General features: G+C 38.2%; 1 protein-coding gene across 3 annotated transcripts in view; it reads left to right on the top strand.

Annotated features, from left to right (window-relative positions):
• Nucleotides 1–26889, top strand: part of Clasp1 (cytoplasmic linker associated protein 1) — a 280309-nt gene that overhangs the window by 203215 nt on the left and 50205 nt on the right. For all 3 annotated transcript variants that reach the window (XM_013020693.1, XM_013020692.1, XM_013020694.1), the window contains 7 exons: nt 8758–8861; nt 12085–12329; nt 14175–14238; nt 16664–16666; nt 16879–17042; nt 21100–21178; nt 22092–22235. In XM_013020693.1, coding sequence (XP_012876147.1) covers nt 8758–8861; nt 12085–12329; nt 14175–14238; nt 16664–16666; nt 16879–17042; nt 21100–21178; nt 22092–22235 — 803 coding nt within the window. The remainder of the gene's footprint in view (nt 1–8757; nt 8862–12084; nt 12330–14174; nt 14239–16663; nt 16667–16878; nt 17043–21099; nt 21179–22091; nt 22236–26889) is intronic.

The following is a 26889-nucleotide window of genomic DNA, read 5'->3' as shown; positions in this document are numbered from 1 at the left end:
TTGACAATCTGTTTTGACAGTGTTATTCAGCAAGGAATTCAGAAGTGCTTATGTATATGCCTTATCTGATTTATTGGTGGTATTCTTTCTCATTCCACATTTTTTATGGGGAGGATGGAACTCAGAGAAGCCAAGTGTCTGGACCATGAGCTAACTAGGAACTGGTCAGGTCACTATATGGGTTAGATAAATAGCAATTCTCTGTCCATTCTAGGAAACTTCTCTATATTGGTGGGATCAGTAGACACTTTTCAGTTTTTTAAAGGATTTAATTTGGTGTCTATTACTTTTGTCTTTTTGTAGTAACAGTTTAGCATATTAATCATTATTACTTTTAGTGAAGACTCAGTGAGTCAGTGTTTCCACTTTGGCAAAATGAAAGAAAGTCCAGGAATTACTAGTGAAACCGTTTGAGGCCATTTGCTCAGTTTGCATTCCTTGCCTGATCTTCCCCTTCGGACTGTACTGAGTATTTGGATATCATATGCCCTGAGATTATCAATCTACTTGCTATAACTACAGTATGTAAGACAGGATCCATGAAGGAAATTGGAAAGGACTCCCCCAGGGAAAAACAAACAGGGATTAAAGTTAGGATAAGAAAATATAACACTCCCAACTCGGGATCTGTTTATTTGGATCATTGAATTTATGGGGAACATCTCCACATTGACTCAAACAGGCAGGCTGTCTCCATAGAGAAGACAGTACTGGGAAAACTGAGCTCTGCCCTCTTTTCTCTTGATTAGGTAAGTTTGTGGACCTCTAAGACAAGGACCTTTTTTCCTTTTGCTAGCCCAAATTAACTGATATTTTTAGAAACCACATGCATATGAAAACACCTTTGGTCTTCTGTCCTCTTGGCAAATTTTCTAAAGCTTTAAAAATGGATTGATTTCTAAATGGCTTTCAATCTTGTGTTTTGTATGTCCAGTTCTTTCTTTACACACAATGTAAACCCATGGCTGTCTGAGTCATTGAGTATAGTCAGGTTCCAGCCCCTTTTCCTACTGCTAATTAGTTAGTGAGACCCCAGCATGAATAGGTTGGTCCAGTCATCAGAACTCAGTGCAGACAATGTCATAATTACATTAACCAACTGTGACTGACGTTTGTGAGTTTTTCTGCCTTCATTAAACTTGTTCACCTTCTCTGAAACCCTTCATGCTGCACGCTAGCACGGAGCAGCCGTATCCCTCGACCCAGCATGAGTCAGGGGTGCAGCCGCGATACCAGCCGTGAGAGCAGCCGAGATACAAGCCCTGCCCGGGGCTTCCCTCCACTTGGTGAGTACGTGTAGGTGCTGCCCCAGGAACTCCTGATGCTTGTTCGAGACACTGCTGGGTGGAATGCCTTGCTTTTTCTCCTCTGCTGTCCTGTGATCTTTTCTTCTCTTTCCCCTTCCTTAGTCACCTTTTGTCATCCCCTTCTGCATGCTTGAATTTTTCCAACTCCCAGTTTTCATATCTTAAAGGGAAATAAAACACCACTTCACTCTGCCATGTCACTTGTGGCCATCTGCCACAAGGGATGCCAATCTATATGGCAGTTTCTGATCTAAAGCCAACATGGCTCAGCCAGAGTTAATGGCTGCTTACAAATGAAGTCAATCCAGAGTTTATCCTTAGTCGTCTATTGACTTTCCACAGTTGCTCTTTGATTTTACTAGAGATCAGTTCATATATATTTTAAAGAAGGAACAAATGTACAATCATCATACCATTTTTTTAAAAAAACTAAATAAGTATCCTTTCATGTTTAATAGTCCTGTTTGTGCAATGGACGTGTAATACACCTTTCTATGTAGTACAAATTACCGGTCCCCAAAGACATCTGCCAACACATACTTTTTATGAAAAAATATATTTTGTATTCTTCAATACTAATTTTTTAGTTCTTTGGTATAATAAGTGCTGTTCAGATACATCTTTTTCTCTTGATAACCATAAGGAATAAAAATCATTTTATAACAACTAGATCTAGAGCTGCATTCATCACATGGAAGGATTATGAACTACAGTAGTCTGTAATTTTCACAATTTGACTATCAAAATGATCTTTGAATTCTGTATCACTTGCAGAGAGGATGTTAAAGCAGAAGCACAGGTCTTCCCTTTTGCCTTTGTCTGTCTCCTGCTAATGTTACACACTTGATTTGCTATCTTTTCCCCCATTGTCAGTAGTCAACATGTAAGTATAGGTTCAACACTGAAGTAGGCAGCGGATTCCAGAGCTCTGCTAGACAATTCCTTTGTCTTAGTGATTCCTCCCCTTAGGGTGTGAGCTATTCTACCTGCCAGCATGATCCCTAAGTTACCAGCTTACCTAGTGCATGTCGGCTACTCCACAGCAACTTTAATAAATCAGGACATCAATGATTTTTTTCTGAATAAACTAGTAATTTTTCCTTTTAAAGTTATGTATATATCTGTATATCTGTATCTATATATTCTTGCTACTATTTGACCTTCCAAACAACCTGTTAACTGAGTAAACAATCTGTTGGTTACTTTTGCCTCCTAGGAGCAACTTGACATTTCTTTTTTATACTTGTAGTATTTTTTTTTAATTGTCTGTAGAAGCAGCGTTTGGGATTCTGGCGTGTGGTCTCTGGACAAGGCAAGGAATGCAGAGTTCTTGACATACTAATTAAACCCTGAGTTAACTGAGTGGTCACATCTTGTTTTTCTGCCCTTTGGGTAAACAGGATTGCTTAACTAGCTTGGTGACAACCCAGAATGTTGAAATGTATAATTACTGCTACCACCACGGAGGATGTGGATCCAGTGAACTCAAGTATCCCCTCATTCTTCTGTTGTAGTCATGCTGTAGTGAATGCCTTTTGGGCCAGATTTTTTATACCATTCCTTTTCCAAAAGTCTTTGAGTTAATCTGTACCTAAAACTTGTGTCCAGCAGCAGCAGCAGCAGTGCTCATGCGTACCTGCTTCATTCAGAGCAATGTAGGCATACAGCTTGTGGTCCTTGCACATGCTCTGGAACAGTCATTATCATCATCAGACTCTCGGGAAATTAGTCCATAATCTCGGAGTCACAAGGTTAAGTGGTGTTTAGTCAAGTCTTTAAATCCAGGTTTGACTTCAAGCTTGCTTCATTTGAAAGTTGTTCTGGAAATTCAGGATCTTTCATGTATTTCTCAAACACATATTAAGTGTTTTTTTGTGAGGCCTCTTAAGGATTATGCACATAGAAAATACTCAAAAGATGTTTGGGTTTTTTGTGTGTGTTCTTGTTTCTTGTTTTTTGTCAGTCATGGGTCTTGAACTCTGGGCCTGGACGCTGTCCCTGAGCTCTTTCAGCTCAAGGCTAGACTCTACCACGTGAGCCACAGCGCCACTTCCAGTTTTCTGGTGGTTAATAGGAGATAAGAATCTCATGGATCTCACCTCCTAAGTAACTAGTATTACAGGCATGAGCCACTGGTGCCCGTCAAGATGTTTCTTAAGCATTGATTTCCAGGCTTGGGGTTAGGGCCTGAGAATTCAAAGAAGTATCCCAAAAAGTTCTTGTCCTCAGGGGAGGTTGCTACACATTCTCTGAAGAATCCTTCTTTTTCTCATTCACTTAATAGCCACTTCTCACCCCTTTTGAAAATTATGAGTGTGATGAGAGTGTAACCAGTTACTCTTTGTATAGACATATATAGCCAGCCTTTATTTTTGAAGGGAGGGAAGGAAGGAGAAAGAAAAAAGAAAAGTAATGAAAGTAATTTTGTTTCTTCTGTCTCTAGAGGATTGGTTCCAATATATCTTGCAGATACCAAAATAGTGTAATGTTTGCATACAACTTAGGCACATTTTCCAGCGTACTTGAATTTATCTCTAGATTACTTATAACATCTAATACAATATACATAATCTATAAATGTTACACTGTGTTGTTTTGGAAAGAACAAGAGAAAAGTTCTTTGCATGTTCAGATGCATTTCTCCCCCAGTCTATAGTCAATTAAATCCACTGAAGCAGAAACTGCGGATAGAAGACCAAATGCATATATTGTTGTAAAATTTGTGTGATTGTTTTAAAGTATTTTAATTATGTGAATCTATATTAATATGTGGTAGTAATATGATGGTTTTATATTGTGACAGTCATATACTTAAGTAAAATTATGGGCTCTAGAACCTTGCTATAAATCAGACTTTGACATAAGTGGATCCACTTGTTTACTTGTGAATAGGACGGAGTACTTATTATGAGACAGATTTACTCTAGAATATTCTGTTGAAGTAGAACCAAAAGAACACTTTATAAGGAACCTATAGACCAGGTATTGCTTAGAAACTATTTCAGCTTAAACTGACAAGATGTAATTCTGGATGTGTTAGTACAATAAATGTATAGTTTGCTCCAGTGAGATAACAAAATACCATACCAGCCTCCTTACTTGGGAAAAATGGTAAGTATGTTAGAGATGGTTGATTTATTTTTGTTTTTGTGTGTCTTGAGAAATGAGATTTTGGACGCAGATAAAAATTTCTTATTGACCAGGTAACTTTTGTTATTTAATACTGTGTGTTGAACAGGTGTTTGTTTTATCAAGTGATGTGAACTTTAAAAATAAGCTGATGTTTTGATGTTTTATGAGTAAATTATGTGGGGGTTAATATGTACAAAGTAGTAGTTGGATGAAAGATCACACTCCTCAGACGACTTTGTTAAACCTAAGGATTTTCCAAGGAATAGCCTCTGACATCTCCATGCTGCAACATTTGGAAGCATAAATCCTTGGTGGTTTTCCTGAGATAATGAAAACCTGCATATTGTATGGAAATAGAACTAGTACATCAGTTTCTTGATTTCATCAGTATTTCTAAAATTTATTCCCTTTCTTTATGAAGATAGAGTTTAGCCTTGATTTCTTTAGGTTAATGAATTCATCCATGTATATAAATATTGGCTCATAAATTAATGTCCTCGTGTCTAAGTGTAAGTTGGAGTTTACTCTTAACTTTTATGGCCACCACCAGTACCAAAAGCTGTTCCTATCACTGCTGACTCTGCCTGGCATGGGTTTAAGTGCTCTTTCTGTGTGATCTCTTTTAACCCTCTCAGTAACAAGTGAGAGGTAGGTACCATTATTAGCACCATTTTACCCATGCAGAAATGCAGGTACAGAGAGGTTTTATGAGTATATTGCCCAAGGCCCTGTAGTTAGTTGTGAGCAAACTAAGCCTTCCCACCAGTTTTGTTTCCATAGCAACAGTTCACCAAGTCTGTTAATAATTAGGATACTGATGCAACAGAATATGCAACAGAATAACCAATATGTTAACTGGGAAAATGAACTCCAGTTGTTGAGCCTTCTTCCTGTGCTTTCATTCAGTTTCTGTTGAGATAACATTCCGAACCTCTCTGCTTTTGTTTTTGGTGCATGGTGACATATGCATCACATACTGATGACACATCTTGTGAGCTGAATGAATAATCCATCTTCCTGCTGACTCCTCTGGGGTTTAGACGGTGCTCTGACTCCTGATGTTCTTCATGTGGCATATTTCCATAATGGCTGATAGAGGCTTCATGGTGTGAATCTAAACTTGGAGTCTGAGTGGATCAATGCATCCTTAGTATGAAGCACCACAGAGTGCCTCTGTTGTGCCTGTGTGTCTAAGAGCTGTGTGAAGCCAGAGGCTCCTGTTGAACGTGGGGGTCGGCACTGCTGTCCATTCATATCCAGCACCATTTCTGCCATGAGAAGCACCGCCTTCCTTGTTGGTAGCAACCCTGCATTTTGTTTGGTACTTGTGTGTTAATCCTGTGGGTGTTGCCGTTCCTTTTACCTGCAGCCTCTCGACGTCATTCCAGGTCCACTAGTGCTCTCTCCACTGCTGAATCTGTTGGGCAGTCAGGTGAACAAGTGCTAACTGCATGATCACTTCTTCATCCATTCTCCTCCACCCATGTCAGCATTTATTTCCATTTGTGTCGGCTAGCGCTTGGCATGTGTACACTTCATGTTTGTTCTCCCCAGTGTGCTTTTGTTGTTTTTTTTTCTTTAAGTTGTTGAATGTTTATAGTTCTGTTAATAGGCATAGATGCTTTATCACATGTTTGACAACATCATTTCTCCAGTGCTTGTATGTCCGTCAAAATGAAAACCAGGGAAAATATTTCTTCCCCTCTTTCCACTGTCCCCCGGGAGCAGCCACCAAAATAAGTGTCACACAACCTCCTGATGGGAAAATGGGGGTATGGATAACATCCCCCAGAGTCAGTTGTCTCCGAAATCTTCACTCCCGTCATGCTTTGAAATGTTAGTTATTAGTGTCAGGTTCTTATTATTTTTAGGTACAGTTAGTTACTTGCGTTTCAGATTATAGTATGTGTAATTTCCTATGTCTGAAAATAAATGTATCATCCTAAAAGTTTTATGGAAAACAAGATCAAGATTCAGATAATCAAGTCAGGTCAAAAGGTTAAGACCCCAAACCTTCTGAGTCAGCCACAAAAGTCCACTGACTAGCCACAGAGGCAAAAACATTTATTGGCATATTTAAATGCTACATGTAATGCCATCATTTCTGTATGCTATTGTCCTCAATCAAGTGAGGCATGCTTTTTTAATTCACAGACTTGATGGTGACATGCCATCAGTTATTATTTTTTGTTTTTTTTTAAATGAAGCCAATTATTACTGTATGTGCTCTCATTAAATGCATTGCCCTGAAGATCAGTGGCTAGAACGAGGGCACATCTTTCTATATATATCTCTTAGAAACCTGAGATTCATAATAGTAACAGAACAATGAGAATGTAGAGTAGATTTTGGTTAGGTGAAAACCAAAAGTTTATTATTTTGCTTAGATCCAGACAAATGATCTCTCTTTAAGATTGTCTGTGTTATACATTAGCTGATTATGGTGTATTGCAAAGTGGTATATATCTAGAAGGCACAAAACAATTTGCATTGTTCTTAAAAGTTTTAATTGGTATCTGGAAAAAACAGTTTTATCCCTGGAACAAGAATTGCTGGCATGAGATCTACTTTTCTTTTTCTTTTTAGACTTTTATTTACATTTATGCTGGATACCTTATAAATGGCTTATAACTGAATTATTTTCATTCTGTTATTCATGAATCCCCTGCTATCTACCCTTTTTTAATGGAAAAAAAGATGAACAAGATAATCTATAAAACTGTGTAATCTCAAATTTATATTTGCTTCATATTTTAACTAATAAAGTATTTGTAGATAAATACATAAGTATAATTGTTTTGTGGTCCTGTTTAATTTATAAAGCACATTAAATCACCTTTGTAATGTGATGTATCAAGATGACATTTAGAATGAGCAGAAATGCATTAAAAAAGGGGATAGTCTAACATACAGTTCTTGTTTCTGTATAAAAACTTGTGACCCTTGAACTGTTGATTAGCAGTGTTTAAATTATTTCTCCTTTGTTTGATGGTGGAAAAATATGATGCTTTGGAATTGATATTTTTAAAAAGCTAAGTAAGGGGTTGGAAGCATGCTTGGCTCAGTTGGTAGAGTACTAGCCAATGAACGAATTCAAGTCCCAGCCTTGACCCTTAAAAAAATGTAATACTTCACTTTTAAAGTTTACTGATTTTCTAAGTGATATCTTATTACCTATCCAAAGTTTAAATAGACCATTTTATAGGACAGTTTCAATAAAATGGATACTAGCTTCCCTCTTATTCTAAATGCTTCATTAATAGAATGTGGCCAATACAAGTTTTCCTTGTGTAAATAGTATCTTATTTGTTAACACCAGGAAAACATTTTTATGTTAAAACTTTCCTTCCAAAGGTTATTACACATTCAAGCATTGATTAACCAACTTTTTCTCTATCGATCGTAAATACTCCTGTGAACTCTTACTTGTGCTAACTTCCTACCTCTAGGATTTTAATCTCTAGCACTTCTTAAGGAAGGCTAGTCAGCTGTCTTAAAATGATACTTTCAAAAGGGAGTTTTCATTTACCATGTTCACTAACAATCTTAAGTCATTGTTAGAACTGCTAAAATTTGGCCTAAATCCTTTAGATTCTAAATCCTTTGATTCTTTTTATTCTGTCGATCTGTATAAAGACAAAAGTCCTCCAAGGGACTCAGGTAAAATTTATACTGATAATCTCTGGATGATTAACTTTCTGCAGAACAAGTACTAAATTTTTTGTGGTGATTTTTAAAGAATTTTAGTACACTGATTTTTCAATTTATCTCCAGTGACATAGGCATCAGGATGAACAAGTACCCCCAAGTAACTGAAGTTAACCAAAAAACTGTTAAAACAATTGTATCAGTAAAATAGCATCAGAGATCAACTTAACATTATTTGTTTCTAATTTTTTTTGTTTCACATTGCATTAGAACTCATTTATCAAACCATGAAACTGGTTTATTATTGAAAAAACATCAAGGCCACCCCCCTGCCTCTAGAGGGAAAACAAATAGATTAAAAAATTCAACTCAAAGCTCATCTCTCATCTCTATTTTGTAATAAATTCCCCTCTCTTGTGTCCAAAACTTTTCAATAATAGTATGTTATAGGACAGGTTCCCACTAAAAGAATGCTTTGTGACTCCATAGAATTAAATGTGAGCACCTTAACTTCTACGATGAGCAAGCAAGAGCAGTACAGTTAAAAATGGCTAGAGATTTTTCCGTGCCTCTCTCTACTTTGGTGGGAAGAGGCAGGAGCCCTTGCAAAGAACTGAGGAAAAAAAATGTGAATCAAAGTGACACTTGCTTTTCTTTTCTTTTCCAATAGACCGGTTTGGGCTGGGTCAGCCAGGAAGAATACCTGGGTCTGTGAATGCCATGCGGGTTTTGAGCACAAGTACAGATCTGGAAGCTGCTGTTGCTGATGCTTTGGTAAGAGTCACCATTTGTGCCGAATCTCTTTGAATGATTCATCCATGTTTTTCTCTGTCTTAGCAGGACTTTGCTCCCAAGTCAGTTGGCTAGATCATCTTTGACACTCCATAAAATGGTGTAAATATTGAACAAGTTTGTTTTACTGTTATGTTCTCAGCGTTTGACCTGTGCACACACACAAGGAAAATTGGCCTTCTAGAAAATATTAGTGTCAAATATTCTGATCTATGCTCTTCAGTATCCAGATGTCATTGGACTTCTTAGATGTCATTGGCTTTTTCTTCTTTTTCTTTTTCACAATGGTTCCCTGCCCCCCCCCCCCCGCCTCGGCCCCTGCATTTCCTGTTTTCCATCCTGTTGCTCCTCTTGCTGTACAGACTTTGATGGCATAGCTTAAACACATGACTATAAAAGTAGGTTATAGAGCTTGAGGTTTGAAAATCTTACATCTGTCCCATTATCTCACTTGTGGGTGGGTCCATATTATTCGATTATTTTTCATGTTTTTATTTACTTATTTGTTTTTAAAACTGAAGTCAATCAATATTTAAAATATTTCCTAAATTTTAACCTTTATTCATCTGAGGATGGTGAAGCATTGGTAGAATGTGGTTTTGTATCATAATGTAATAGCTAATGGCTAAAGGGATCAGAGCACTTTTAAATGGTAGCTCTAGCAAAACTTCCTTGGTAGGACTAAATTGCAATCAAATTACTCTGTAAGGCTCCTCAGCTGGTGATAATAGCATCTTGCCTATTCACATGCTCAGCATTTGAAATAGATGTTCTTCAGAAATGTTTCAGCTTTACCTTTATTTTTTTAAGATTTATTCTTATGTGAGAAAAAACACACAATGCCTGCTTTTAAGCCCTGAAAATTTAAGTCCAGCCATGTTCCATCAAGACTTTACAGTCTATAGCCACAGTGATCCCAGCTCTCATCTCTTCCTGTCTTTTCTCCTCATTTGTTTTTGCTCAGTCAGATTTCTTTGACAAGTGTCTGCTGCTCTCAGAATGCTATCCCAGTAGGCAAACTGCCTGGACAGCTCTATTCATCAGCCTTAGATGTAGGAGGACTGTTTTTTGGCAGGTACTAGAGTGCAGAGCAATTACTTAACCATGGCTTTAACTTCAGAGTCAAGAGCTGGAACTGAATTCTGTGACACCCTTCTCCTTCCCAATGCAGCACTCTGAATCTATCTTTGATTTATTCAGAGATTCTAGGAAGGAGGTCAGAGGGTCTAGAAACAATGGAATTTGGAAGCGTCAGCTAAATAGGATCTCCAGTTAAGGCAGATAAAGCCTTGCATAAGGGACTGTTTACAAAGTTCTAGGAGGCAGGATAGAGCTGGAGAGTTTGAGCTTTGTCTTACTTGACTGGAGCTTTTCTCTGAATCCCCAGCTCCCTTTATGTTGGTGCTGCCCTTGTTACTTTTTTATCTACCCTGTTTGGTCTCTCCAAGTGACCTGCCTCTGAAGAGGAAAATGCAGGAATGGTACAGAATTCTTTCCTACAGGAGGGAAGCTCAGGGCAGAGAGACATTTCATAGGGATAGGTATATTAACAGCAACTTAGCAGTGGTCCTCCTGGGTATGGGAAGAGTTCCAGCAAGAATTATAGCAAATGTCAAAGGGTTTGGGAAATTGCATAGGAGGACTATAAGAAATGCCATTTTGAAAGCAGTCTGTATTATTATCTGCTCAATATTAAACGCTTGCTGACCTGTGTTTTTGGTTTGCTAAGAGATGTTTTGCTGTACACTTTTGTTGCCAGAACAATCCCCACATATGCTTCTGACATAATTCTCTATGCTTTTTCCCCATCCTTCAATATTTTCCTGCCTACAGCTGTTAGGAGACACCAGGAGCAAGGTACCAGTGCTTTAACTTTTGTTTTCAACTTTATTTTTTTCTGTTGAGAGTATTATTTCTTTTAGAAGTTAGTGAAATCAGTACAAAATATAGTAGAATTTAGAAATTCTGGTCTGAATTATGATATTGTTGAACCTGTGATGTCTTTCCTAGTGATGGAATCTGTCACCGTTCACATATGTTTGTTGGTAGTATTCACTGGAATGTCAAACTTTACTCTTCTCCCATTAGTGTCTCATTTTTTTAAAATTCAGTTCTGTGCCTATTATTATGTTGTCATTACTTCATAAATGGATTTGCCTACTTTACATATGAATGGGATAGTCATATAATTTGTCATCCAAACAAAAATAGAGAGTAAAAGAGGGTGCTATAAATTATACTGGGACAGTAGGCAGAACAATCCTGAGCAAGTTGGCATTCTTAGTAACTACCTTTACTAGACAATTGCATTTGTGTGGTTTGAACCATCTAGTTTTGCTTTTAGGAAAATCTGTGTATTACTGATTTCACAAAGCTGTTACTATGTCATTTAGTTTTGTATTCAGAGTAAGAGATGAATAATCAGGGGTGAGGATTATACAGTCTACTTTAAAAGATGCCTATTGTGTATAAAAGTAAATAAAGTCCTTAATGAAAGTAACTCATACTATTTAAGAATTCTTGAGAGTCAGGCATGCTGGTATGTGCCTATAATCCCAGCATTCAGGAGACTAAGGCAGGAAGATTGTGAATTTGAGATCAGTCTGGATTACATAGTAAGAACTTTGTCTCAAAAAACAAAGCAAAAAGAAACCTTTTAACATAGGGTTATTTCTGCCAGTGACATTTCAATTTCAGAATTGCTTGAAAAAATAATACTCACCCATAGATTCAAGGTAGACTCTGCTGGACTGCAATGGGGCTTGGAGTACATATACCCTGCAGTGTGTCAGCAGTTGAATTCTTCTACATTGAATCACCCTTAACCCTAAAACAGGCTGTAGGCTAGTGTTCTCTTTCTTCAGAAGGAAGAAATTGAGTTAGAAAGGTTTGAAAGTTTTTGTGAATTCACATAGCAAGTCAGCAGTGACAGCAGAATTAGAAATCAAATCCATGTTACTGAAAAGCCCCTGCACACTGGATTCCCTGTGAGAGGTCACACTTCCGTCTGCCAAGGAATGCCATCCTTGGCACTTGTCCACTAGAAAACTTTTCTGTTTTTATTTCCCCAACCTGTAAGCACAAATATGTGTTTTGTATCTCTTTTTACACTTAATTCTTCATTGTTTCTGTTTGATATGACTCATGACCATTTTACCTTTCCATTTCCTCCTCATTCTCCTCCATTCCTCCTTGGATCTCTCAGAAGAAGCCTGTGAGGAGGAGATATGAGCCATATGGAATGTATTCTGATGACGACGCCAATAGCGACGCCTCAAGTGTTTGCTCTGAGCGTTCATACGGCTCAAGGAATGGTGGCATTCCCCATTATCTGCGACAGACTGAAGATGTAGCAGAAGTTCTCAACCACTGTGCTAGTTCAAACTGGTCAGAAAGGAAAGAAGGGCTTCTTGGCCTGCAGAACTTACTCAAGAGCCAAAGAACACTGAGGTAAGGATAAAAGGTCAAGGTTGAGAGCCACTTTTCAGTGTCCTAATTTATTTGTCAAGGCTTTAAAGAGATTCACAGTCATTTTATGGAGTCCTTGCCAGCATCGAAGGTGCTAATGACTTAAGAAACAGACAGTCTTTTCTTTTCAGACACTTCTGAATATCTGGCAGATATTATAGGATTTGTTAGGTGCGTAGAACATTTGGTTCAATTACAGTGTCCATTTGTCCATTAGATGCTATTTGAGGAGTCTTGTTACCATTTGCAATTCAAATAAAGAATAAAACAATGCTTCAAGTTAATATGGTGATTCTTCTTCAAGGTTTGGGATAAAATGGTACAAGTTTTACCTGGTACTACTGGGCACATGCCTGTAATCCTAGTTACTCAGGAAGCTGAGATCTGAGGATCACAGTTTGAAGCCTGTAGGGGCAGGAAAGTCTATGGGACACGTATCTCCAATTAATGACCAAAAACAACAAACAAACAAAAAGCCACAAGTGGCTGTATGTAGCCTTGAGCAGAAAAGCTCAGAGACAGTGCCCACACCCTGAGTTCAAGCCCTAGGTCCGGCACAAAAAAAAAGATACAAGTCTTAATCTAAAAACTTTCAGTGCACATAAAGGATGTATGCCACTTATAAATTACAGAGTAAACAAATATTTTTTAAATATTTTAAAAATATTTTTAAATAGTAACATTATCTTTAGAATTCGCCTTTCTTTTTTCTTTGTTTCTGTTTTTCATATATTTTCTAAAATAAACACATATTACATGTATCAAAAATGTACTGTGTTTATGCCAAATCTCATCAGATCTAAGCCAATAACTATTACTTTATATCTCTCTGGAGAAAGAAGAAACTCTGTTTATTTAAACATGACCATGAATATATCTTTGGTTATAAGAGGAATCTCAATTACAGTGATGTTAAAACATAAATAAAATTGTGTGTGGGAATTGAGAAGTGAGCATTACAGAGTCTATGAATATACTGTATCATGTCCTTTAGACATCATTTTACAGATCAGTTAAGAGTTATGGCTGTGGATGCAAGTCTCTCTTCTGTGTGACTAGGTGAGCACTGGCAAATAAATTGGCTGTGTTCCAAGTGTGCCTCTTCAGTTCTACTCTACCCCATTTCCCTATATTATTTCACTCCTGCCATGAAGGTGGTATCAGAGGATCTGCCATACACCTTCTGATATATAAGCATCATATGACACTCTAGTGACTTTTTAGTGACCTCTCAGAAACAAAACAAGGATAATTTGTTAGGATTGTTTTTCAAGAATCTATTTCAGTGCTGCTGGTCCCAACTTTGAGTACCCATTGGTTGGGCTCTAGAAATCTACGGGTCTCCTCATTGGTCTCATCTAAACCTCAGTTAGCATTACTGGAGGCTCATTGAACCAACTGTCTTTATCTACAAGGAATCTTAAAGATGGCACTGTATGTTTCTTTAGGATGAAGAGTCCTGGTCTTCTGACCTGAAACACATATGTCTTCTGGTTTATCCATTGCCTTTCATTGCTGTAGCTAGAGAACAGACCTGGGGTAAAAAGGTTTTGGCTAATGCCTTGTCAATTGTAGCTGAGCAAGTTGTTGTCTGAAGCTCAGTGTCCTCATAAAATGAGAGCAAATCTATGATTTCATATTCTTTACAGTGAATCAAATATGATGATTAGTTTTTACATAAATACAAACTTGGAAAAAAATAAATAAATTTGGTAAAGTTTATGTAGTTGACTGAAATGAAAGGATTATTAGAAAGCAAAGCTGTAACTAGTTGCAGTGGTGACTTACTAAATTTTAAAATTATTAATTTCCATATATTGCTTCTAGTCGAGTAGAGTTGAAGAGATTATGTGAGATTTTCACCCGAATGTTTGCTGACCCCCATAGCAAGGTAAGTCTGTAATCATGCCTTACTCATATTCTCTTCTGCATTCCAGTGTGACATGTGTGATATACTGCCCAAGAATGAGAACAAATTCCCACAGTGCACTAGTGTGTTTAACATCTTTCAAAAACTGAAAGGCTTATAGTAACTATAAGTAAGGCTTATACTTATAGACTTATTGACTTATTTAAGTATCGAAAGTTAGCATGGTGAGAATCACTCAGCAAACACTTCTTGGTGCCTTTTTTGGCCAAAACATGACAAGGTGCTAGAATGTAAGGTTGTATTATATATACATTTTTAAAATTATAGCAGTGAAGAAAATACATTTTTTATCCCACATAAACTTGTTCTCACAGGCAAGATAGAAAAATTGAATGTATATGATAGGTTTATTGAAAAACTAGGTTATTTCTCCAAATAGAATTTTGCTGTTCTCGAGAACTTGCTAGATGGTACTCACTTAATAATCAGTGTCCCTTCTCCTGGGGACATGGGGTAACACTGAGCCTGAGCACTGCTTTTTTGGTAGAGCTCCTGCTTGAGGAGGAAACACTGATAAGTATGGGACAAGGACCTCCCTAGGGACAGTGCTGAGAGAGGAATTTTTTACAAAAGTTTCTGGGACTTGGGAAGCCTTTCAAGGCTGTTAGATGTGTTTAGAGGAAGAAATCAGAGAGATGAAAACAAAGATAGAAATAAAAATGTGGGAATGGATAGAATCTTAAATCAGCAGAAGCAAATCTTAAATGCCGACATGACTGATTATATTAAACTAAAGTTTTTCTAGTAAGGGTGGTCTAAGTCTTACTATTAGATAAGAAATCTGATGGCCAGACTCTGGCTAAGTTATTATTACCCTTTTTTTCCTTACCCTTGCTTCCTCATTGGAGTTGTCCTTGAAGTATCAAACATTTATCTACCATTCAGCCAACCTTCTTTCCATCTTTTCATTTATCCATTCTTCCTTCCTCATGTCAATCATGCATAAAAAAAGTCTCTGCCTTCTGATATATTTGTAGAAGTGCAGGGGGAATGAAGGCAAGATGCTTCAACCCTAACACCCCCTCAACACTCATTTGGCATGTCATAAAATTCTTAATAAGCCCCTCCTAGAAAGGATAGCATTAATATTTATAAAAACCCCCAAAGAGACTGAGCTAAAAGCCTCATAGATACACAAAATTATAATCATCAAGATTTTTTCTCCATGGTAATGCTAAAAGTAATACAATTTAAAGCATAATACAATTACTAAGAGTTATACCATAAGGGTTATTAGATGGTTTTGAAACATTGATGAAATTTCTGTTACCTATTACCTCTAGATTGCTGATTCAGAAGCAGAATGTGAGGATAAAGAAGGAAATTTGTTTCCATCAGAAGGCTCTTGTCCAGTGAGTTTGGAGGGCTCAGTTTAGTTAATATGTGCTAGTTACCCATGATCTAAGCCAGGAATAAATAACCCAACCAGAGTTTATTGACTTTTCTCCTGAGCTGCCTCACTGGAGACCCCTAGTGGTGAACAATTGCTGTGCCAGAGCTGAAGAGGTGTTGGGGGAGGGGTTGTCCTATTACAACAAGCCTCATTAACAAGATAGGGGAACACAGTTAACTCCCTGAGAGTTCCTGACATACTCTGCTGTGGAATATTTCATCTTTGGAAGCAGTAATGATTATACAGCAACACAAGTATTATGTGAATTGTCAGTCTCTTTCCTAAAAATTTGTGTCTTGTGTGTATGCTGATACTGGGGCTTGCATTCAGGGCTTCAAGCTCTTACTGGGACTTTTTTTACTCATGACTGATGGCTTTAACCACTTGAGCCATGCCTTCAGTTCTTGCTGTTTTTTTCTAGTTAATTAGAGATAAGAATCTCTCAAATTTATCTGCTTAGGTTGGCTTTGAACCAAGATTTTGAGATCCAAGTCTTCTGAGTAGCTAGGATTGTAGGCATCCAGCTCCTTATAATTTTTGAAATTGACATACACCAGAATAGCTGTCAAAAATGAACAGCATCAGCTACACAATAGTACATTTTCATCCTTTAATAGTATTTGTTAAATGCTAGGTAATGAGCAAGAATAGTATATATTAAGGACAATTAGGAGTGTGTGTCTGTCGCTCTCTCTCTGTCTCTGTCTGTCTCTCTCTTTCTCTTTTTCTCTTTCTTTCTCTTTCTCTTTCTCTCTCTCTCCTTCCGTATGTCCCTCTCTTTCAAGTAAAACCTCCAAGATTAAACTCAGAAAAGATAATTTCTCTCCATACTGACTTACAGTTTATATTGAGGGAGGAGAAAACTTATTTTTATCAGTTTGTAGCTTTTTCAGGATTTTTAAAGAAACTGCATGAAAATGGTATTAATTCATTTCAGACTAACATGGAATTTGTTTTGTTGCATGGCCTGGTTTGCGGTGGAATTCACGACAGAGAGTAAGTGTCACTCTTTTTCCTTTATCTGTTTTCTGCAGTGAATTATTTGCCTTTCTGATATGTGAGCTGTTTTTTCTGCAATGTGTGAGCCATGGTTAGCAATATTACCTAATCAGTGAGAATCTGGGCAACACCAGCATGGGCATTTTTAATATTTTCTAGGCTTGGGGAGGAGTTGTAGGTTAAATATGTGAAACTTTTTTTTAATCCAGGTTTTTAGTATGTTTTTGGAGACTCTTGTGGATTTTATAATAATTCATAAGGATGACTTGCAAGACTGGCTTTTTGTTCTTCTCACACAACTGCTTAAGAAAATGGGAGCAGATTTACTGGGATCCGTGCAGGCAAAAGTTCAGAAGGCTTTGGATGTCACAAGGTATGACTTGGGGGCTCAGTCATTTTGCAATACCAAGACTGGACTTTCTTGGGATTATCTTCTGTTATTCATGGTCTCTGCCACCACTCACATCTCTTCTTTGCCGCTCGCTTTCCATGTCCTCTTGTTGATGTGTCCCACCAATTTAGGAGATGAAATACCTGTGTGTTTGAGTGAATATTATAAGATAAATGTAACATTTTGAAAATTAATTCTCTTCCCTCTGTAAAACATGTAAAGAGAACAGTGAGAACATTTGTTTACATCTTTATGAAGTTCTGAGTATTTTTAATACTTGAGTTTCTCTTAAGTCACACTGGCAGTTCATGATGCGTAATAGAGATTCTGTAGGTCCAGAAACTTGTCTCAAAATTGACTATTCCTTGGCTCACAAATGAATTACACATCAAAGCAATTGTAACTTTCTGGCTGTTACAAAAGAAGAAAAGTCACTGAGGCTTAGAGAAGTTTTAAGAACCATGTGCTGTTTCTCAGAAACCTCTCCTTTGTTATGAAGTCATAGCCCCTCAGCCTGCATAGACACCTTGTAGTGCTATCTTAAATGTGATTGAGTATAAGATAGAGGGGAATATATTAGATTAATACATCTTTTCAAGGAATAAACACATGGCTCTCAGTCTGAAAATTATCAAGGCAGTAACTTTTGTAAGACCCAAAGATTATAAACTGGAATAATACTAGGTATCACAGAAGTTTTCATAGTGAAGAGACTCAAAGGTGGAGGTTATTTTTGGCAAGAGGACCAGTACTGAAGCATAAACTTAGGGCCTACATGCTGTCCCTTAGCTTTTCTTATCAGAGCTGGCGTTCTACCACTTGAGCCACAGATCCATTAACAGGTTGTTGGTGGTTAATTGAAAATAAAAGTCTCACATATATTCCTGACCAGGCTGGCTTTGAACTGTGATTGTCATATCTCAGTCTCTTGAGTAGTTAATGTTATAGTCCAAGCCACCAAGTACTCAGCAAAACTCATTTTTATCAGTGAAAAGCAGATACTGCCTTGATTTGCCCAGGGTTACATGGGTGTTACTAGCAGTCTGGGAAATAAAATCCTGCTGTTATCATTGCTCTTTTATCATTTTTTATCATTGCTCTGTGATTCTAGGTTGCTAGGTAGGCCGTGTCCTTCTCTCCTGTGCACAGACAGGGTGGGTGGTGCTAGCACCTTCACTTAGCTGCCTTGTCATCACCTCTGTGTGAGTGGCCACTGCATGCCTTCCTCTGAATACCATGTACATATTCGATCCTCAGCTTTCTGATACCAGTGGTTTTCTTTTGTCTCTGACCCTTTCAACGTATATAATTTGCACAGCTATAAAAGACTATTCTTCAGATCATCAAAGAATTCAAAGTAACATATTACATTTGTAACAAGGCTTTCAAGCTATCCTTTCTGGATAACTGAGCTTACCAATTGGGGAATATTTCTGACCACCAGCGAACAATGGATTTAATTGGAGGCCAGACTGATAAAGCTGACATAAATAAGTAATAGCATATACAAGGAAATGTTACTGATCTGTGACCAATTGTGGCCATGTTGGGATGTGGACCTATTAGTACTAGACTTTTCAAAAAAACAGTCTGAATTACAAATTTGAACAACACATTTGGAGATATTTTTTATTATGTTATAAAGGGACTAAATAAAACACATGAGCCAGACTTGGCCCAAAGTTGCCTTAACTAACATGAGTTTATCAATTACACTGTCCCTTTTTTATTTTAGGAATGGAGGGAAATTTTCAGATTATGCTTCTAGATTTGGGTGGTTAAGGACTATACTTCTGCGATTGAATTTGAAGATGTAGTGTAGTAATGCTTCACTCGCCTAGCATACACAAAGTCCTGGGTTTTATCACAAAAGGAAGAAGGAAATACAGCTCTGTCCTCCTATTTGGTTTTCTGGTTACTCTTTCCTTCAAGAATCCTATCCTCTCCAGGGCTGGGAAGGTGGCTCAGTGGTAGAGCGCTTTCCTTGTATGCCTGAGGCCCTGGGTTCGATTCCTTAGCACCACATAAGCAAAAAGAAAAAAGTTGGAAGTGGTGCTGTGGCTCAAGTGGTAGAGCGCTAGCTTTGAGCTGAAGAGCTGAGGGACAGCGCCCAGGCCCAGAATTCAGGTCCCATGACTGGACCCAAAAAAAAAAAAAAAAAAGAATCCTATCCTCTGAGCAGAACAGAGGGAATAAATGGGGATGAGCATGGTAAAAAAAAAAGAGAAGTAGAGCGGTAAGCTTGATCAGGAGACACTGTATGTATGTATGGAAATATCACAGTGAAACTACCCCATTGTAAAACAATACAAGCTAATAAAAATAGTCCTTTAAAAAAGAACCTTTACCTCAATAGATTTTGTCTGAGTTCCTAAGATATTTTCTTATTCCTGTCTTTCTACCAGCAACTGAGATAGATAACTGTTTAAGTTTATCAATGATGGCCAAGTTGCTCCGCCACAGGTTCTAGACCTAGGTGCTAGTCTGTTTCCTTATCTCTGCTTGTGGTTGACAACTGGACCCATTTCCTGGCAAAACCCAGCAGATGCTGGGATGTCTTCCCCATCCATCCCTCACTGCAAAAGCAGTGAGATTCTTGTGAAGTGTGTTGACCAAGTCACTTAAATCATGATACTAAACTATACTTAATTTCCAGAAGTCGTCCTCGAAACTTCCAAGGTGTAGGTGTGAGAGAAAAGGGTGTTGTTGTGTCAGGTTCACCTGGGTGCAAGGTGCTGAGGGCTTAACATAGGGCGTTAAGCATGCTAGGCAGTTGTTCTACCACTGAGTTATACCACCTTGGTTAATTTTTTATTAGTAATTATGGTAGTAACACTGGTACCTAATATATGCCACTTTATAAAGCTTCCGAGTTTTCTTGTACTGTTTCTTTTGATTTCCACACCGATTATGTGACAATAGGTATCATTTGCTTCATTTCATAGATACAAATACATCCTCATGATACTCATTCATTTTGTCATACTCTGTCAATTAGCAAAAGCCTCTGAGACATTTTAAAGAAAGCAGTGTGATTACCTGGTGTCTGTTGTTTTAGATTCTTGTGCTACATTATCTTTCCTGTTAATGGAGAAATTCCATCACCTTTATCCATATGGAGTTCCATTGTGGAATCTTAAACTAGTCGCACATTTTTCACATTTAAGGGAGAGAGCACTGACTTTCTCTAATCAGGAACTCCTCTGGGTCACTGATGGCTCAAACATTAACAGTGACTACAATAAATGGAATCAGTTATAGAAGGAAGTGGCTCAGGCACTGATAGCACTCAAGCACAACTGTAATCCTAGCTACTCAGGAGACTGAGATTTGAGGACCATGATTTTAAGCCAGCCCAGACAAGGAAAGCCTATGTAACTTATAGCTGGCCTTCTCTCTGCCCCTCACTCCCACCCAAAAATCACAAGTAGAGCCATGGTTCAAGTGGTAAAGTGCTAGCTTTGAGTGAAATGGCCAGGAACAGTACTTAGGTCTTGAGTTCAATCTCCAGTACTGGCATGGGGGTAGGAGGGACTCTTAGGGCCCTGGGCTTATGTGTATGAGTTGTCACTGAATTGGGACTTTTCTGAAACTGATCATTGCATAGGCTTTCCAATGTGGTGACTATACAAAAGAGTTATCAGGACAAGGAGGACACACAATTTGCTTAAGCAGGGTCAGTTGTAGCAGCCTAGTTAGGATCTAAAAATAAATCTGAGAATCAGAAGCATGTGGGTATAAGCAGTATTTAGAAAGGAAGCTAGAGGGATGAGGCACGTTCCCAGAAGGGCAGACAGAATATCTGTGTTCCTTAAGTTCACTGCGTAGTCTTGATTTCTACAATAGCGTTGCAGAGTAATTTAATACGTGCTTGGGAGTTTCCATTTTCTAAATTTTTTAAATAAACATTACCAATTTAGTGTTTGTATAAAATGAAAACTGGTGTTTCAAGAAATATAAACTTTATGTATATTAATCTGCAATATCATGTTATAATTTTGTATAAATTTCTTTTAAAAGTGCTTTTTTTTTAACCTAGGGACTCCTTTCCATTTGATCAACAATTTAACATTTTGATGAGATTTATTGTGGATCAAACTCAAACTCCAAACCTCAAGGTCAGTATTTGTCATTATAATTCAAGCTCTGTAACTCCAAGTTGCTTCAACTTCAAATTGCTTATCTTGAGCTCTCATGGATGAATCTGCTATGAGCATTCCTGTTATACTCTTTGTGGACACATGTCCATTTCTTCTATTCAGTACCTTGTAGAGGAGTTGCTGGCTCATTGGTAGACATAGGTTTAACATTTTAGAAACTAAAAATGGTTGTGCCATATTATAATTATTACCAGCAATATGAGAGTTCTAGTTACTCCACATCCTCATCTATATTGGACATTATAGTCAGTAATCAAACAAAAACAATGAAGATACTCTATACTCTGTGCTAAGATTGATATCTTACTAAATGTCTCTTTAATATTAACATTCTCTCAGATGTGGAAAATCTCAAGATTGGATTTTTGTGATCAGGTTCATGGTCTTTCTTTGATCATCAACTTACGTTGAGGTTCTAGGTCTAAAAAATACAAGCCCTTTGTTCCTGAAGCCAGTAGACCTAGAGGTATGGCTCAGTCCATGGAAGAGCATCTGCCTGGTAGACCCTAGTACCATCTTAAAACAATACATATAAATACCTATATATATGTGTATATATATGAATATGAACATATGAAGTTGTTAGGGATTAAGTTGGGGCAGAACATGAGATGAAATGCTGCCTCACAGGACCTGGCTAGAATATATAACAGACTTACTGCAGACATGAACTTGCCCTCCTGGTCAATGGCAGAGTTAACTGTAAGTGTCTTTCAACATGGACGAAGAATATGTCACTTCATGTAACATAAACAAGTTCAGAGGGAAGGCTTCCCCTGAATGGTGTCCACTTTTCTCTGACTACCAGCTAAATGTTCTTTTCCCATATTAACAAAGCATACTTAACATTTATAATCATTGGATCTTTTAGGTCAAAGTTGCAATTCTGAAATACATTGAATCTCTGGCTAGACAGATGGATCCAACAGATTTTGTAAACTCAAGTGAGACAAGACTTGCTGTTTCTAGAATCATAACATGGACAACAGAACCAAAGAGTTCAGACGTGAGAAAGGTATGTCCAAAAGAGATAAAGTAGGAAACTTTTTCTGCAAAAACTAAGACTTTGCTCTCACCCCATTTTTCCCTCCTGCTCTTGTCATTTTCAGTCTTTGATGATCATAGTTTTCTCAAGCATCTACTTTATCTATTTTGTGATGTGAAAATACTAGTGGTTTAATATCTTCCACAAAGATATTAGTAATATACTCTGAAGATGGAATTGCAGATCTAATGGACTCTGATTGCTTGCTAGCTATTTGGTGCCTGGTATGTAGTTGAAAAGTTGGATGAACTATAACAGATTCTTGACTTTAAGAAGAACACAAAACCTTCTAACCACACACTTGAGAGCATGTTCTCCCTAATTTGGGGAAGCAGTGTGGTGTTTGGATAAAAATTAAATTTTTGAGACATCCAATACCATCCTAATTTCTTGTATTAGTTTATTAGATGAAAAGAAATTAACTGCTTTTTTCTAAAATGGCATCTTGACATATGGCATAGTAGAATGCAGGCTATTTTTACTTACTAGGTAGTTTATCATCAGAGATTCATTAATACATGCAAGACATTCAGTGAGCCTCTGACATACTGCAGGGATGTAGCAAGTAGGAATTCATATTGGTTTGCTGTACCTGCCTGTACTCTCTTCCTGTCTGGTCTGTGCTTGGGTTGCACACATGTGGCTTTAACTTATATAAAAAGCCTTAGCCAGGTACAAGTGGCTCACATTTATACTCCTAGCTACTTAGGAGGCTGAGTTTTGAGGATTGTCGTTTGAAGCCAGCCTGGGCAGAAAAGTTCATGAGACTCTTACTTCCAGTTAATCACCAAAAAGCCAGAAGTATAGCTGTGGCTCAAGTGGTAGAGCACTAATAGCCTTGAGCAAAAGAAGCTCAGAGACAGCACCCAGACGCCAAGTACTTACTTTGGAACACATGCTGAACTTCACAAAGCTTTGTACTTGTTGATGTACTACTTTCAGTGCTTGTTTCTGTTCCCTGTGACAATTGCTTAAAACTCCTCATCTTCAGATGTGGTTCAAATTCAGATTCTGGTACAGTAATCCTAATCTTCAGAGGGATTTGAGAAGCTCAGATCTCATCCTCCTGAGAAGCTAGGATTACAGGTGTGAGCCACCGGTACTGGCCCTTAGCTGATTTTCTAATTCACAGAACTGAGAACTGCTCATTTGGACTGTTGCCCTAGAATTGAACCTGAGCACATACAGATTGCTGATGTAGCTTGACCTGATTACCACAGATTCTCTTGAATATCAGCTTAGTGCCCCGATACCTTCAGGACTAGGCCTGGCCTCACTGTCTCTAACATCTTCCATACCCAGTACCTAGAATTCCATGCTACCTCTCACCTCAGTCTTGTGGTTGGGACTCTGTGACCCTTAGCAGTTTTCCTTCAGACTGACAAATCCTCTTTTCTATCTGTTGTCAGCTCAATGCTTGCTGTATTGATCATAAATCTTTCTGGAGGATAAAATTCCTCCCCAGGCATGACATGTGGATGGAATTTGCATAAATGAGTAGCTTGGGGGAAAAGTCTACATTGATGAAGATGAGCTGTATCTGGGAATAGTGAATAAACCAGTGTGTTCAAAGCAGAGAGTTTGAAAAAGTTGCACATTTGGATTTGCCTTCCTTACATGCTCAGCAAAACCTGGAGGAACATATTTAGGTGATATAGTGTGGGTCTGGAGTATCTCCCAAAGGCCAATGTATTGAGGGCTTGGTCCCCAATCTGTGGCTGCATTGAGTGGTGAACCTTAAAGAATTAGGGCCTAGTAGGAAGAAATTCGGTTATTAGGGGTACCTCCTGTGAGGAGACTTGGGGGTTCCAGCCCCTTCCTCTCCATCTTTGTCCTAGGCTGCTGTGAGATAGATGAACAGGTTTCTTCTGCTGTATGCTCCCTGTGCTGCCACAGGGCCAGCTGACCGTGGGCTGAAGCCTCTGAAGCCATGAGCCAAAATACTCCTTCCTCCCTTTTAAGTTATTTATTTGAAATGTTTTGCCATGGTGACACAAAAACTAACAGAGTAGGCATCTTGTAAAATAATAATCAATGAACACATTAATGATAAACACCCACAAGAAAATTACCTCATTTCAAATGAAGTTGTGAAACGATCAATATAAATATTATAGTTATAAACATTCTCTTTGTCGTCAATATTCGCTTTCTGTTGTATCACAACACAAGACCTGGCTGCCTAAAACAACACATGTGGTACAAGCCAGTGGCCATGTTTATTCTAGTAACATGGAAGGCTGAGATTGAGAGGATTGTTGACAGAAGCCAACCTAGGCAAAAAAGTTTGCAAGACCCCTTCCTTAATCAATACCCGACACAGTGGTGTCAATGTCATCCTTGTTACAATAAGAGCCTAAAACACATGCATTCCTAGCATGAGACCCTGTCCCAAAAATAACCAGAGCAAAAAATAAAAATAAAATAAATGGGGGGGAGGGGGAGTGGCAATGTGGTCATAGAGTATCTGCTTGTTAGCCCGAGACCCTGAGTTCAAAGCTCATTGCCACCTCTGTGTCTCTAGCTCAGAAGTCTGGCACATGCTTTCCAGGTCATCAGAATACAGTGCCAGTCTCATCTGAGACACTGTTCTTGGCAGAGTTCTGTTCCTCAGAGATGCAGGATTTGTGTGTCTCCTTTCCTGCTGGAAGCTGGAAGCCATTCTCAGCTTTTAGAAGTTTTGCTGAAAAAATTAACAGGACAATTTAGGAAGAAATAATGTCCAGAAATATAGCAAGTTTGTTATAAACAATAATCTCCATAGCTAAGTAGATCTTTTTAAAAAAGGAAAACAAAAAGAAAAAGATGCACAGATACTTCTAACTTTGAAATCAAAAGGAGATTTGTGAAAGTAGTAAGAGGGGAGTAACTTGCCTTAGGAACCCTGGTAAAAGCTAACCTGATCAGAGATAGTGAGAGGAGAGGCAACGAGGTGACATTCAAAGTGATGAAAGACAGATGTGGGGGGATAACACAACTGGTGAGCATGAATTCACTGTTCAACAAAGCCAGCTTTTAAAAATAAAGCAAAAAAGCCAGGGCCAGTGACTAATGCCTAGCTAATCAAGGAGGCTGAGATCCCAGGCTCTACATTCAAAACCAGTCTGGACAAACAAAAAGAGCCTTTTTAAAAAAAAAAATTTTCAGCATGAAATATTTTATATTTATTATTTAACTGAAACCTTTCCAGGTTGCTTTATTTTTTTATTTTTATTTTTTATTTTTGTCCGGTTGTGGGGCCTGAACTCTGGGCCTGGGCACTGTCCCTCAGCTCTTCAGCTCAAGGCTAGCACTCTGCCACTTGAGCCACAGCGCCACTTCCGGCTTTTTTCAATTTGCTTATGTGGTACTGAGGAATCGAACCCAGGGCCTCAGGCATGCAAGGCAAGCGTTCTACCACTGAGCCATCTTCCCAGCCCCTGTTTTATTTTTCTAATTGTGAAAATACCGTACAGAGGGGTTACAATTACATGGACATGGTAATGAGTACATTTCTTATCAAGCATTGTTGCCTCCTCCTTTGTTCCCCTTCGCATCCCTTCCTCACCCCCCCAGCCAAAAACGAACTTTACAATTTACAATCAAAAGATGCCTATCTTCAATTATCCAGCAAAGAGTTGGAAGCAGAGATGTGTCCAAGTGATAAAGCACCAGCCTTTAGAGAAAACACCAAGGGAGAGCACATGGCCCTGAATTCAAGCTCCCATACCAACACAACAAAAATAAAAATTGTGTGTTTTAAATTTTTTTATTTAATTTATTTTATATAATCTATTTTGTTCCATCTCTCATTTCCATGTTTTCTTAGGTTATTTCTGGTATTGTGGCATTCATCTGAAATGAAAAGCCATGTTTATAATTATGAAACAAATTCTCCTGCTAGTGCCCTGCTTTAATTTCTTTAAAACGGGATGGTTTATCTTCAGTAAGAAGTCTGTATAGTAAGCCCTTATAGGACCCATCTCTGAAGGATGTTCACTATGCCCATTGAGATAGAAAGCAACAAATCCTTTTCCACACCTATAAGAACCCACTTCTGGGGCTGGGAAGGTGGCTTGGTGGTAGAGTGCTTGTCTTGCATGCATGAGGCCCTGGATTCAATTCCTCAGCACCACATAAGCAGAAAAAGCCAGAAGTGGAGCTGTGGCTCAACTGGTAGAGTGCTAGCCTTGAGTTGAAGAGCTGAGGGACCAGCGCCCAGGCCTAGAGTTCAAGCCCTATGACTAAGCAAAAACAAAAACCACCACCAACAACACAAAAAACTCACTTCTGAAGCATTTTAAACTGATGAAAACTGATAAAACTCAGATGCACTGCCTTTAGCATTTTTAGTATTTTCTTTGTGTTCCCTTCTTTTGTTTTTTAGATAGAATTGTTTGTTGTTGTTTATTGTAAAGATGCTGTATAGAGGGGTTAGTTACGTGAGTAAGGGAATGAGTACATATATTATCGAGCATTGTTATTCCTTATTGTTCTCCCACTATCCCTTCCCTCCCCCACCTTACACACACACACACACACACACACACACAGTTGTGAAGTTGAAACCCAATCTATCTTGTTGTTATCATGATTGCAATGGGTCATCCTGTGTCCTTGTTTCAATGTTTTGTTGTTCCCCTTT

Source organism: Dipodomys ordii, unplaced genomic scaffold (genome assembly GCF_000151885.1).
Source record: "Dipodomys ordii isolate 6190 unplaced genomic scaffold, Dord_2.0 Scaffold52, whole genome shotgun sequence".
Lineage (NCBI taxonomy): Eukaryota > Metazoa > Chordata > Mammalia > Rodentia > Heteromyidae > Dipodomys > Dipodomys ordii.
Note: the sequence above shows the minus strand (reverse complement) of the source record. Positions and strands in the feature narration are given on the sequence as shown.